Raw genomic sequence first — 12,644 nt, forward strand, 5'->3', positions numbered from 1 at the left:
CGATAACTAATGTTCTGAGTGCTTAATACCCCGATGTGACCCGACTGAAAAGGGGGAGTTTCTGTGCATTTGAAGTTAGCGTGTGTTTCTTATCCTGATCCATTCTATTTGCTCTAAGAAATTAAGATTAGGGCTAGGTGGTTTTTTTTTTTTTTTTTAAAGACTACTAAACTAATCTTTGTTTTTGTTCTCTTCTACAATTTCAAAAACATGACACGGTTTCTGCAGGACTCGCTGGCAGAAGTTGAAGAGAAGTATAAGAAGGCTATGGTTTCTAATGCTCAGCTAGACAATGAAAAGACGAATTTCATGTACCAGGTTGATACCCTAAAGGATATGTTGCTAGAGCTCGAAGAGCAGCTGGCTGAGTCCAGGCGGCAGTACGAAGACAAAAGCAAAGTAAGCTTCAGTCTGAGAGAGAGCGGTAGAGAGTGTGCATGTGGTATACGGCGCATCTGTGGGGTATGTGCACATGTGTGCATGTGTGTGTGTGTGTGTGTATGATCATTTTTTTATTTTTTGGAAAAATGACAGTTCTCCATTTGTTCAGGAAGCCCAAACATATCTGTAAGAATGCCATGCTCTTTGCTGAGGGATTTGCAACATTAATATGCACAATTCCACTCTGTAAATGAGAAACAATTTACTGGGAGAACACTGTGTTTTGCATGTGTGATAAAGTCATAACCATGAAAAAACAGGCCTACAGAGAACCAGCATGTTTAGATGGACATAATTGGGTACTTCAGGATTTTCCTGTTGGGGCACCTGGCTGGCTCAGTCAGTAGAGCGTGCACCTCTTGATCCCAGAGTTATAAATTTGATCCCCCATAGGCATAGAAATGACATGATAATAAGATCTTTAAAAAAAAAAAAGGTGACTTTCCTATTAGTATACATTTCTGGATTTGTGTTTTGTTATCTCTTAACACCATGGAGAAATAGTTGCAAATATATTCATTTATCTTATTCCATTTAAGAATTACAGATCTCCATTAAGCTAACTTAATTTATGATAGCAGTGAGAAGTCTGAGCCTATGTTGAAATCGGTGACAAAAGACTACTTAGATGTCTTTGTGGGATATAAAGCAAGGAATACTTGCTTTTCATAGTTTTCGGAATTAGTTGGTCTATCAAACCCTAGGATATTGTCCAATGTTTCAGAGTTGCTGAGGTAAACAGAAAATTTAATTTGTGAATGTCACTATCTTTTTTTTTTTTTTTTTTTAAGCTGGTTCTGGTCCCTAACTCCCAAGGGTTAAAACCAGTGTGTCATTAACAATTCAAGGGCCTCCTTCTTTGACGGCTATAGAATTGAATTAGAAACTAAAGAAGAATTTTAGTTAGGAAGTTTATGAAAGCTAAACTCTGAAACAAAGGAGAAACTTCCCAGGAGACCTCGTGTCACAGTGAAAAATAGAGGAGCAGTGTGCGCACTCTGGACCCCACCTGTGGGGAGGATACTCTAGTGTGTTCTTAGTGTTCCTGGGATGTCCTCCTCAGACATCAGAAAGTAGAGCAAGAACCCCCACATCTAATTCCAGAGAATTTGGATGATCCTAGAATGTTGTCCCAAGCTGGGGAACATGGACCAGCAGGCCCTTGTTGCAGCTGGGAGGGTCCCAGTCACCCCCAGGCTTCAGAAAGTGGGTGAGCAGATGATGCCCGGGTGAGAAGCCAAGGTCAGAGCCCTTCCAGAATTACCCCTGGCTGACCTGGGAAGCATTTCCCCTGCCGTCCTAAACTGTCAACAGTCAGGTGGGCACCAAACCATCCTCAGGAGCTGTGCAGGTTGTGAGCTGAGCCAAAGACCAGAAGCACATGTTGTCATGTCACAGGGGGGGAGGGGAGAGGAGGGAAGGACTAGGGGAGCAGCCGTGTACCTGCAAGCGCCTTCTCCTCTCCCACCTTTTCCTGTTTTGTCCCTGGAGTGGGGCCCCTGGAGTACAGAGCTGGCCATCCGCTTGCCAGGGTAGACTGTGTTTACCCTCTTTTTATCCTAAAGAGTATCCCTAATCGAACTTCATAATCAGGGATCGTTCATCCTTGGTGCTTCACACCTCCGGGCCCTCCGAGCACATGGTCCCACTGCTGGCCTATCGGGAGTCAGGGGCACCTGTCAGGTGCATCAGGTCCTCAGGGAGAGTTTCCGGGAGATCAGATGTGGGCTCGTGTTGTGACAAAGGCCTTGAGAATCGTGATGCCATGGTCACAGGTAGCTGGTTCCCAGACCCGTGCAAGTCACAGGAGCGTGCAAGACAGCAGGTGTGACTCTGTCACTGCATCCATGCTCTTTCCTGCCTTGTAGGAGTTTGAGAGGGAAAAGCACGCCCACAGCATCCTGCAGTTCCAGTTTGCTGAAGTGAAAGAGGCCCTGAAGCAAAGGGAAGAAATGCTCGAGGTGGGTGTGAATTCCTGGTTCTCTTTCCCTTCTGCGTCTCGGGAGTATGTGGTGGGTCAGTGTGAAAGGTAACAGTTATCTCGAAACTGAAGAGTTTAGGCTAATGCCTTGTGCCTTGTGTAAGAAAAATGGTTTTCATCGATGAAGATTCTCATTCTCTGGGGGCTTCGTGTGTGTCGGGCATCATGGCGGGCAGTGCAGGGGCCCCCTGGGGTGTCCACGTCCTGATCCCTGGAACATGGGAAGATAGAGGAACAGCATGTGCACTCAGGGCCCCATGTGTGGGGAGGATGCTCTAGGGCATTCTAAGTTCTAAGTCCTCACTGGGAGGGGGGGGTGGCACCCCCCACAGCAGAAGGGATGGTGGGCAGGGACCTCGTGATGGGGAGTTGACCTTCAATTACCCGGAGAGCCCTCCATCATCACATGGTCCTCATACAGGGAGGCAAGAGGGGCAGCAGGAGGAGATGTGAGGGAAGCGAGGCTGGTGCCATGTGAGGAAGGGGCCATGAGCTGAGGAGTGTGGCGGCTTCTGGGAGCCAAAAATAAGGTTGGGGGTGGCGGGCAGGGCACGGGTTCTCCCCTAGAGCCTCCAGAGACAATCCAGACCTGCCTACACCTTGATTCTGGGGCAGCAGACTCAGTTTGGCCTTCTGAGTTCCAAAACTATAAGAGAATAAATTTGTGTTGTTTTTAAGCCTCAGAATTTGCGGGTAGTTTGTTACATTGGTGATAGGAAACCGATACGGGGTCGGGTCTAACCTTTTCCCCTGATCAGAACTTGAGCTGGCACTTGTACATGAGCATGTTCCCCCGGCGGGATTTGTGTCTGCCCCTCTGGCACCTGGGGGCGAGGCCAAGGAAGAGGTTCCAGGGAGCAGAGACGGACCCAGGCCGAGGCAGGAAATGGGGCTCGTACCCCCTCCACGCATGTCGGTGGGCGCACGGGCACTCAGAGCTCTCGGATTAGCTGCCCCCGCACTTCGTCTTCCTGCCTAACCCTTTATCTGCTTAATTTCTATCTGTTCCTATTCTTCAGGAAATCCGACAGCTACAGCAGAAGCAGGCGAGTTATATCAGGGAGATTTCTGATCTTCAGGAAACAATAGAGTGGAAAGACAAGAAGATAGGGGTAGGATTCCCACGTGAACCTGTCCAAAGGGCCAGTCCGCTAGCAGAGGCAGTGCTTCCAGGTGTTGGGTGTGCAGAAACTTGTGGGGGCATGCATGCGGCCCCGTGGGACTCAAAACTAATAATACAGGGAACGCACTAGCTCACTCCAGCCGATGTGAGCTCCAAACTTGAAGTCGACGTCCGACACGGCCATTGGCATCTTGTCCACACTAACCGGGCCTTCTGCCCACGGACCAGTCCAGCCAGCAGCACGCTCAGATACAAGAGTGAGGAGGGCGCCCTAGGGCAGGTGGGGCACGGGGAGGCTCCGGCCTCTCGGATGCCCTGTGCAGGGCCTCACCCACATGGGCTCTGCTTAGAGGCTTCCGAGGAAGCTGCAAGGTGGCAGGTGCTGTGCCCATGTATTCCCTCCCTGACGTGTCCCCACGGAGGACCCAGGCCCCTCCCCCTTGATGAGAAGAGCAAGAGCGCACACACACACGCACACACACACTCCTTTAGGAGTGACGCATAGGAAGGAAGGAGCCCACGTAGAGTAACCACCATGCTTCCTCATGACAAGGGGCCCGCAGAACGGAGCCTCATCCCCCCACAGCTCCGATGCCCTCCTGTGTTGGAGCACATCGCCCGTGCTCCCGAGGCCGTGCTGGTTTTCCCTTTCATTAGAGCCCCTTCCACACTCATTTAGGACTTGTGAGCATGCGCCCTGTGTGTTTGCTTTAGGGCCACTTTGTGTTGGTCTGAGACAACAAACGCTGAGAATCCATGTAGAGAACTAGTAGAAGTTGTCACTCGGGGTTTCCGAAGCATTTCTTCTTCATCCTCACGCATCTGTCCTCTGAGTGAGCGCATGGCTTCTGTTCATTCTGTCAAGAGCTAGGAAGCTGCGCACGCCCTGTGGCCTCCACCGCCCTCCACCCTTCGTGCCTGTACGGGAGCAGGTGGCCGCAGTCCTTGGCTCGCATAAATTAACCAGATGCTCAGTGCTCGCTTTTTGTCTGTATCTCGAAGCATAGTCTACGCGGTGCCTTGACTCCGACGGTCTGTGTAGCGGAAGCCTTCTCGTTCCTGCTTTAGTCACCTGCTCACCCCTGCGAATCTTCTCTCTCTTTGCTCTGCCCACAATCAGGCTTTAGAGAGGCAGAAAGAGTTCTTTGATTCCATAAGGAGTGACCGAGACGATCTTAGAGAAGAAGTAGTCATGCTGAAAGAGGAACTAAAGGTATGAAGCCAAAGTATAGTTTAAAAAAAAAATCCCAGTTCTCAAGAATGATTCCATGTGTGTACTCGTGTTAATTAATTTTGTGTCGTGGATTTTACTTCTGTTAATCAATTCAAATCTGAAGTTAACTGACACCGGAGAGACACGTTCAATGAATGTAGGTGCAGTCGGCTCTGCCCCGTTCCTTTAGATGTTTCCAAGCACATCTGAGCTTGGAACAGCTCTGATTTCCAAGAATTTTTTGTATACTGCTTACATTTTTTTTCTCGTACTCATTATTAGATTGTCCAGGACATTACTCAAAGCTGGAGAATGAGTTTCCAGTTGGAGAATGTGTTTCTTTATATTAAAGGCCCAAAGCTAAGGACTTCACCTGAACGGTGGTGTGGGTGAGGCTCACGCCAACTAGACTTGGAGACCCCATGGGTTGAGGACGTTTCCTTGTCCTGTTTGTGCCACGTCAGGGGGTCCTCAGCTGCTGGCTGGACACGGAGTGAAGGAAAAGGGGTTCTGGGGTAGAGGGGTTATCAACATTGCAGGAGACAGTCTGGAGAAGGGGTCCAGCCTTGGAAAATCCTAGATCGTCAGTGGAAACATATCAGTGCCAGCTGCTTATGTTCAGGGGCAGGGCCAGAGCAGTCAACCAGAGGGGACAGGTTCCTGTCACTGCTCCTCCCAGGGCTGAGCCTGGTGCTGGGGCGCCTCCATGCTCGGGAGACAGCCGTCGCAGCAGGGAAGGCAAGTGAGTCCTCCATCCAGATGAAGATAACTGGCTTTAGAGTGTTTCACTGTGTAGTGAGCATGAATTATGTTTCCTCTGAAGATACCAAACATTCTAGCCACTTCTTTATTCCTCCTTTAGCGTAAGTTGTGTGTAATTCCTCTCAGATCACACACATCTCTTTCTTGATCTCTGTCTCTCTTTTTAAAGAATGCAACCAGGATTTTTAAAAGCCAGGTCCGTTAACGGGGACGGGCTTGATGCTCTACTCTGCAGCAGCCCGCAGACCACTACCTCCAGTTAAAAAGGATGCGTGTTTTTAATGTCTTGTTACCAGCGTGTCAAGACGTGCACTGGAGCGTGCAAGAAGGAAGTGGCCCTTGGAGGAAGACATCCCAGATTTGTGTGTGTTGATAGGATATTTATGAGCATGGTGCCTACCACTGCTCGGACTCTGTTCCCTCGACTTCAGGGAAAAATAGTTTCTTTTTCGTTATTGTCAATAAAATAGAGGTTAAGCCAACCAGTCAGTATTACAGTGAGTCTGTTTTTGTTCCCAGAAACATGGAATAGTCCTAAATTCAGACATAGCTACCAACGGGGAGACTTCAGAAACTCTAAATAACGTTGGACACCAAGGTCCATCCAAGATAACGAAAGAAGAGTTAAATGCCCTCAAGACGACGGGGGACGGGACGCTAGGTAAGTACTCCCCTCCCTTTGGGTCTTTTTATCTCACAGTCCGCATCGATCCACCTTCCGTGCATTATTAGAATTGACATAATCATCACTGATCAATTAACAATCACACAGCATGCCATTTGTCCTACCACTTCCTGGGAGCTCCCTTGCCACACGGTGTGATCACCCACATGTTGTCTGGCGTGCATCCCTGTGCAGTGCTCACCACCGATGGCTGAAGAATACGTTTCTCTTGCTTCTCAAAGCCACCAAGTAAGACTGTGAATGCAAGGAAAATTGTCTTGAGAATTAAAGGGACGGTTTTGGCAGTCCTGTTTGGTTTTCCTCAGATGTGTGCCAAGGATGGCTTCTTAACTTACTCTGTTACAGACTTCTCAAGAGATCAGAATGGCAGAGGCAGTGAAGTAAGATAGGTGACCCTATTTACAAGCCAACGTTGCCCATCCTACACACCACCAAGTGTTTTTTGAGGGTACAAGGTGCCTGTGGGCAGCAGGGTGGGGTTGGTGACAGGACCTCTTGGTTGCCGTTCTCAAGCTACCACTCGGGAGCCCCGGAGGGGGTGAGGCAGACAGGCTGCCCCCGGTGGCGAGTGTGGTTCCCGGTGGAAGGTGTGCCCTTCCCATCAAGGGTCTGATTATGCCTTCCCCTTTGTTAGAGGTGATGTTCCTTTGTATGTCAGTGTTTGCTTCTGAAAGAACATAAATTGGGGAGTCCACCAGATTGTGAGAATGCTTTATACAGTGTGCAAACATCTGAAAAGATTTGCCAATTAATATTTGTCCTAACACTTAGCTTTGGGATAAGCCCCCTAAATCCGGCGTGCAGCCTGGAGTCGCAGCCGGCAGATAAGGCCTCGCTTGTCCCTCGTTACCAGTTACATTCCTGCTTTTTACGGTGAGGCTGGAATATGGTCAGGGCCCGTGGCTTTAATTAGAAGCTTTCATCTTATTTCTTTGTATTTATGGGAATGTAGAAACCTGTAGGCCCCAGCTCCTCAGGACTTGCTTCCTAGAGAGGTATACCTCATTACCTGGATGACCTCTTAAGGCACACAGCACTTTCGATTGAGTAAAAGTTGCTGAAAGAAGATAAACTGGTTGGCTTCCATCTTACCTTTTTATTAGCTGTGCGAGCAGCTAGGAATTTGACCATATTGCTCTTGTTCAAACATACACTTGATAAATCTTTGCTAACCGTTGTGAAACCAACCCTTAAAGAACCAGAAATAATCACGTTTGTAAGTGGTCTCCAGATATTTTTGGATCACATATCCCTATCGGCAAAGAATTATGGGGACTTTCCAATTCATATATTTTTAATTTACATGTACACGTACTGTTTCATCATTGCAAAGTGTGTATCATAAGGCATGTTCACTGATAGACATCTTTAAAGGGTGAAGTAAAATTAACTAGAAGTCCTACTGTTTTCCCCAGTTTCCCGGGGTAAGGGCACCCGCCCGTGGAGACCACGTGTTAATAAAATTACCAAGCTCTGACTTTCAGCAACATGGCATCCCATACGCCAAGGGTCGGTTTATTTGGAGAATCTCAGATATAAGCATCCATTCCAAAGTCATAACGTGTTTTTAATTTGTACTTCAAAAAAAAAAATTTGTACTTCTTTAATTGATGAGTAACTTATTATTAGTGAAGTGGTCATCTTGATGTTAAGCATTGGCCACCTGCTAGAACTCCCCCCACTCCAAGCCCTTTGGGAGTGGAGCCCCTTCAGTGGTTAGGGCATTGGCTGCTTTCTCAGGAACCCAGAGATTAGATGGTGGGGGTGGGGTGGATTTCTTTTCTCTTCACATAAACTAGTTCAAAAGTATCTTTCTTGAGATTGCCCTTGAAGCTGAGTTTCCTAAGGTGGATTGAATGTTTCTTTTAAAAATTACTTGGAGGTGGTCTTATAGGGCTGTGTGGTGCACAGTGTAGTTTGACAGCTGGAGGAGTGTGAGTAGGCCAGATGTGCATTTGTAAACAAGAATGGGGAACACGAACTTTAGGTCATTCTCAGACCCATTATTTTGGATTGTTTGGCTGCCTGATTCAGAGCTCTATTTGTTAAAACTTAACTGCACCTTTGAAAATCAATTCACACAAGATGGCACCAGCAGCCGCCCTTGCCTTTGAGATGGTGGCAGTGGCCTTCGCTGATCAGACGTTTGCTAATGCAATGACTGCTTTGCCGCACAGACCTGGCAAAGGCTTCTATTCCGTGTGATTCTTTGATGACTCTCTCTCCTTAGGAATGGGGTCGGGTGGGAGAGAGAACATGTGTTTACGCTGTAGTATGTGTTAAGTGGTCACCACATCATGGGGTCCCTTCAATTTTCTCAATGGTCTTTTAGGAAGAGCCAGTGAAGTGGAGGTGAAAAGTGAAATTGTGGAGAATGTGGGGAAAAGAGAAATCTTGCAGAATTCTGAGCAAGAACAGCACAGAGAGGACCCAGCCCAGGAGTGTGTGGACACAGAGGTGCTCCATCCTGGTGAAAATGCCGAGGACCAGAAAGCCTCTGAAGACAGTGCCCCCTCTCTAGGAGTATTAGCAGATGCTACGAATGAGGAGCAGGCTCAAAACCAGATTCTAGAGAACGCCTCCTTCCTTGAAAATACAGCTCAGGTTGAGTCCAATGAGGTCACAGGCACACCAGATGATAGGACTGGGGCTCCCCTTGAGCAGTCCGAATGTTTGAGTGAATTAGTTGATGAAATCCCAGGTCCTGGGAGTGGGCAGGACAGTTGCAATGCCTCAGATATCAAAAAACAAAGTAAAGAATCTGCGGAAAAACAGGAAGATTTGAAAACCAGCTTGGGAGAGGATAGCACAAAGCCTTGTCAAGAATCTGCTCCTCTGCAAACATCTGAAGTTGGAGGGCTGGACAGTGCAGACCCTGGGGAGCAAGGTGGGAGCCCCACAGAGGGTGTGGTAGAGTCAGGGCTAATGGGGCTTGGGGAGCAGGTGGGCACAGGAGCCTCCGGGCCTCCAACGTATAACAATGACAACATGAGCCATGATGAGGAGTGTGCAGCAGAAGCCCACACAGAGTTAGACACAAGCACAGGGCATGCTCTAGACAAAGAGCTCTCCAGGCAGGAAGCTGCAGAGCCCCCAGAGCTCCCAGGTCAGAGGGCAGCAGTAGATGAGGAGAATGATGAAAAGGAGGATGAGGAAAGGGGGTTGAGGGATGAGGAACCAGGCCAGACAGAAGTGCAGGATGTTCCTTGTTGCCCGGCGGCTGAAAGCAGTCCTCAGGGAGCAACAGGCCTAGCTGTGCCAGATGCCAAAAGCAAGCCCCTGGTTACGAAGGAACCTGAGGAAGAAAAGAGTGACCAAAAGGGAGACGCACTGGCTTCATCACAGAAGAAGATAAAGAACAAGAAGAAGAAAAACAAGAAAAAATCACCGGCACCTGTAGAAACCCTTCAAGATGCTAAGAAAGAGTTAACGTTTCAGAACTCAGATGGAAGTGAGGTGAAGGAAGGAGAGCATGCAGCTCTCAGTGACACAAAACCAGTTGTAAAAACACAAAATGAGGTACCTGAAAGTCCAAAGGAGAAAAACATATCAGGAAGCAGTGAAAAGATTGATTGTCCAGAAAATCTGAAAATTGAGTTGGCTGAGAAACTTGACCAAGAAGATAATGATGTAAACACTAAGAAGGGGGGGAAAACAGCTGATGGCGACACATTAGGTTTGAGGGGTGACACAACCCAGTCATCAGACATGAGTGCCAGCGATAAGGAGCTAGATGAAGCCGTTAGGAAAGATGATGCTAAGGAAGATGGCGCCGCTCACAGCAGTGCTCCAGAACCAGGCCATGGAGGAGCGTCCAGCAGCGCCCTGCCGGAGAATGAAGGTCCCTTCAAGGACACTGACGATGCTCCTCAAACAGGAAGTACAGAGCAGCATGAGACGGCAGAGGGTCCCAGTCAGATAGTCGGGAAGGCCGTAGGAAATGATCACGTAGCATCCGCAGGAGAGTTGGGAGCCTCCAACTCAGAAGGCAGAGACAAGCCGAGAGGCGGAAGCGAGAAGGGCAAAAGCAATGAAGAGTGTACCATGTCCTAAGTGGGCAGGGCCAAGGACTGCACAGGAAGTCCAGCTGTCAGAGGCCCATCTGCTGTCTCCCCGGGCGAGGTTCCCAAAATGCTCCTCATTCATCTAGATGCACCATAGGACAATCAACCGCCGAGCTGCCTAGCACGCTGAGTATAGACTGTTACCTGTAGACGTATACTCTTCCTCATTAAAGTTATCACCCAGATCAGAAAGAAAGGCACGTCTGTAATCGGTAGACGTTCCAACTGAGAGCAGTCCGGCAGTGTCCAGCGAGAGCGTACGCGTCCTATTCCTGCTTACAACCCAAATGAAGCTATTTAGCATTTGCCTTAGGCCGATATTCTTGACCAAATACATCAGCATCCAACTGAAATGACCAAATGGCATTCTGAGATTTGTGAGTATAGTCGATACTTAATGTGTCTCATTCAAATATATGTACTCTGACATTTGATTTTGATGTGTACGTTATAACCTATATGGTATTTTGTTCTAAAAGGAGATAAGTGGTCAAATAGCGTATAGGTCAATGAGTTATGATAAGATTTGCACCTTAGGACAGTAATTAATCATGTTAGGGATAAGAAATAAATATCTTCAAGCACTGGGAGATCTTCCTTCCCTTTACCTCATAGAAGCCTTTTATCTCAGTCTGATACCTTTTGATCTCATTGTTGATGATGCCTGAATTTATTTTGTAGATTTTTGACTTCACTTTGTGCTGATTATAATGTACTAAAGTCATTTTATACAAAGATTTTTTTTCTAATTTGTTTCTGGAAGAGACATACGTTGAAATTGCACTTCCTAGTGCAGCATTTGTGCAGGGGGACCATTTCTAAAATTTATTTTTTTAATTTTAAAATTACTTCGCTTTCTATATGTGTGTTATTGAAAAGAAAAATACAAAAAGGTACCGTTCTTGTGCAAACTGCTAATTGGACTATAACAGGATATTTTAAATAGGTGAATCACTTTCGGTATTTTGGTATAAATATTTTCATTTGTTGTATCTCATTATATTCTTATTGGAAAATTCTTCATTTGCTCTTCCTGAAGGAAATATATCTTTTCTATATAAGGAAGCATTTTTAAAGATAATTGTAAAGTTCAATAAAAAGAATGATTGTAAAATATTAAAATCACAAAGGACTGTACATGATGAATGCTGTTGACACTTTATGAGATTATATGAATTCATATCACTGTTACAAGGTATAATTGAATGCAAAAAAAAGACCAAAACCTCAATAAAATTTGAGGCAAGCCTAAGTGTTATTATGTAATTGAAATAAAAACATTTTATAATTTTACAAGCCTGTGATTCCACTCTTTGGGCTACTTGAATTCTGGCTGTGGCTGTGGTTCTACATGACATTATCTTCAAAGTAGCACCTACTTCTGGCCTGCTAATTCCCAGTCTGTGTTGCGTGAAGGACTCATTACTTTGTCAGTAATGAATGAACTTCTCTCCTGGCACCTAGACTGGGGCTAGTGTCGCACCCTCCTGGGGAGAATTGAGAAGATCTTCCCTTGTAGCGTCTCCTGTGATCTGTGGTTCTGATCTGTGGTTCAGATCTCCATTCTGTTGCTCTGCTTACATGAGCCAGTCCTTGGAAGGCTTTGAAGGAGACGGTGAAGTTGGCAAGTAAGCATCGACTACTCCCGCGTAAGTCTCCTGAGGCAGGGGACGGCTACACCGTCCCCACTAGTGCCCGATGAGTGGAAAACTATCAGGCTTGCTAGAGAGTCTCCCATCTGAGGGCTGCAAGGGACTTGAAAGGGAGGAGCCCATGCCTCTAACTTTAGCAAAGCCACAGTCACCCTGGAACGGGCACCGGGGAAGCTCTCCTTCCTGCTTGCAAAGGCCCCTGGGGAGATGATTCAACAACCCAGCTCACTGAACAGTGAGGTCATCAAGCCATTTTAAGGTCTGGCTTTGCTCCTAATGGCTCATTTAAGGACATGGTGGCATACTTCATACCCCTCAGGTCCAGCTGTCCAGGGGGTCTCAATTAGTCACGCATCCGTTTAAGTAATAGACCTTGTGATCACTTCATATCCGGAAGGCACTGTGCCAGCAGACAAGCAGACGGGACCCAGCTTGTAGTGGAAGTAGACAGCTGAGAACCCAGGAAGTAAAAAAAAAAAAGAAAAGAAAAGAAAAGTTCTGAACAGCCAAGCCATTTCTTGCTAATCTAAGAGCCTTCACTGTGAGCATCAGTTACCCCGCTCCGAGGGGGAAATGACATTGGAGCGCAGTAAGTGATGTTACAGGAAGGCCCTTCGGTTACCAAGACGTCAGTACCTCAGGGAGGTTCAGGTTAAGAAGACACAGAGGTATATGAGGCAGTTTGGAAAGATGTGATGTCAAAAGATTCAGACTCAGAAGAAG

The 12,644-nt window shown here is 47.1% G+C and overlaps 1 protein-coding gene across 50 annotated transcripts in view; it reads left to right on the top strand.

Annotated features, from left to right (window-relative positions):
* LRRFIP1 (LRR binding FLII interacting protein 1) overlaps window positions 1-12,644 on the top strand; it is a 138,856-nt gene that overhangs the window by 116,284 nt on the left and 9,928 nt on the right. For 35 of the 50 annotated variants that reach the window (XM_072796811.1, XM_072796815.1, XM_072796814.1 and 32 more), the window contains 6 exons: window positions 229-399; window positions 2,310-2,402; window positions 3,442-3,534; window positions 4,666-4,758; window positions 6,040-6,181; window positions 8,538-11,565. In XM_072796811.1, coding sequence (XP_072652912.1) covers window positions 229-399; window positions 2,310-2,402; window positions 3,442-3,534; window positions 4,666-4,758; window positions 6,040-6,181; window positions 8,538-10,258 — 2,313 coding nt within the window. In that variant the 3' untranslated portion in view covers window positions 10,259-11,565. Of the gene's footprint in view, window positions 1-228; window positions 400-2,309; window positions 2,403-3,441; window positions 3,535-4,665; window positions 4,759-6,039; window positions 6,182-8,537; window positions 11,566-12,644 lie in introns of those variants that run through there. The other 15 variants (XM_072796822.1, XM_072796827.1, XM_072796853.1 and 12 more) reach the window with 4 other exon arrangements.

This window comes from Canis lupus, chromosome 24, assembly GCF_048164855.1.
Source record: "Canis lupus baileyi chromosome 24, mCanLup2.hap1, whole genome shotgun sequence".
Lineage (NCBI taxonomy): Eukaryota > Metazoa > Chordata > Mammalia > Carnivora > Canidae > Canis > Canis lupus.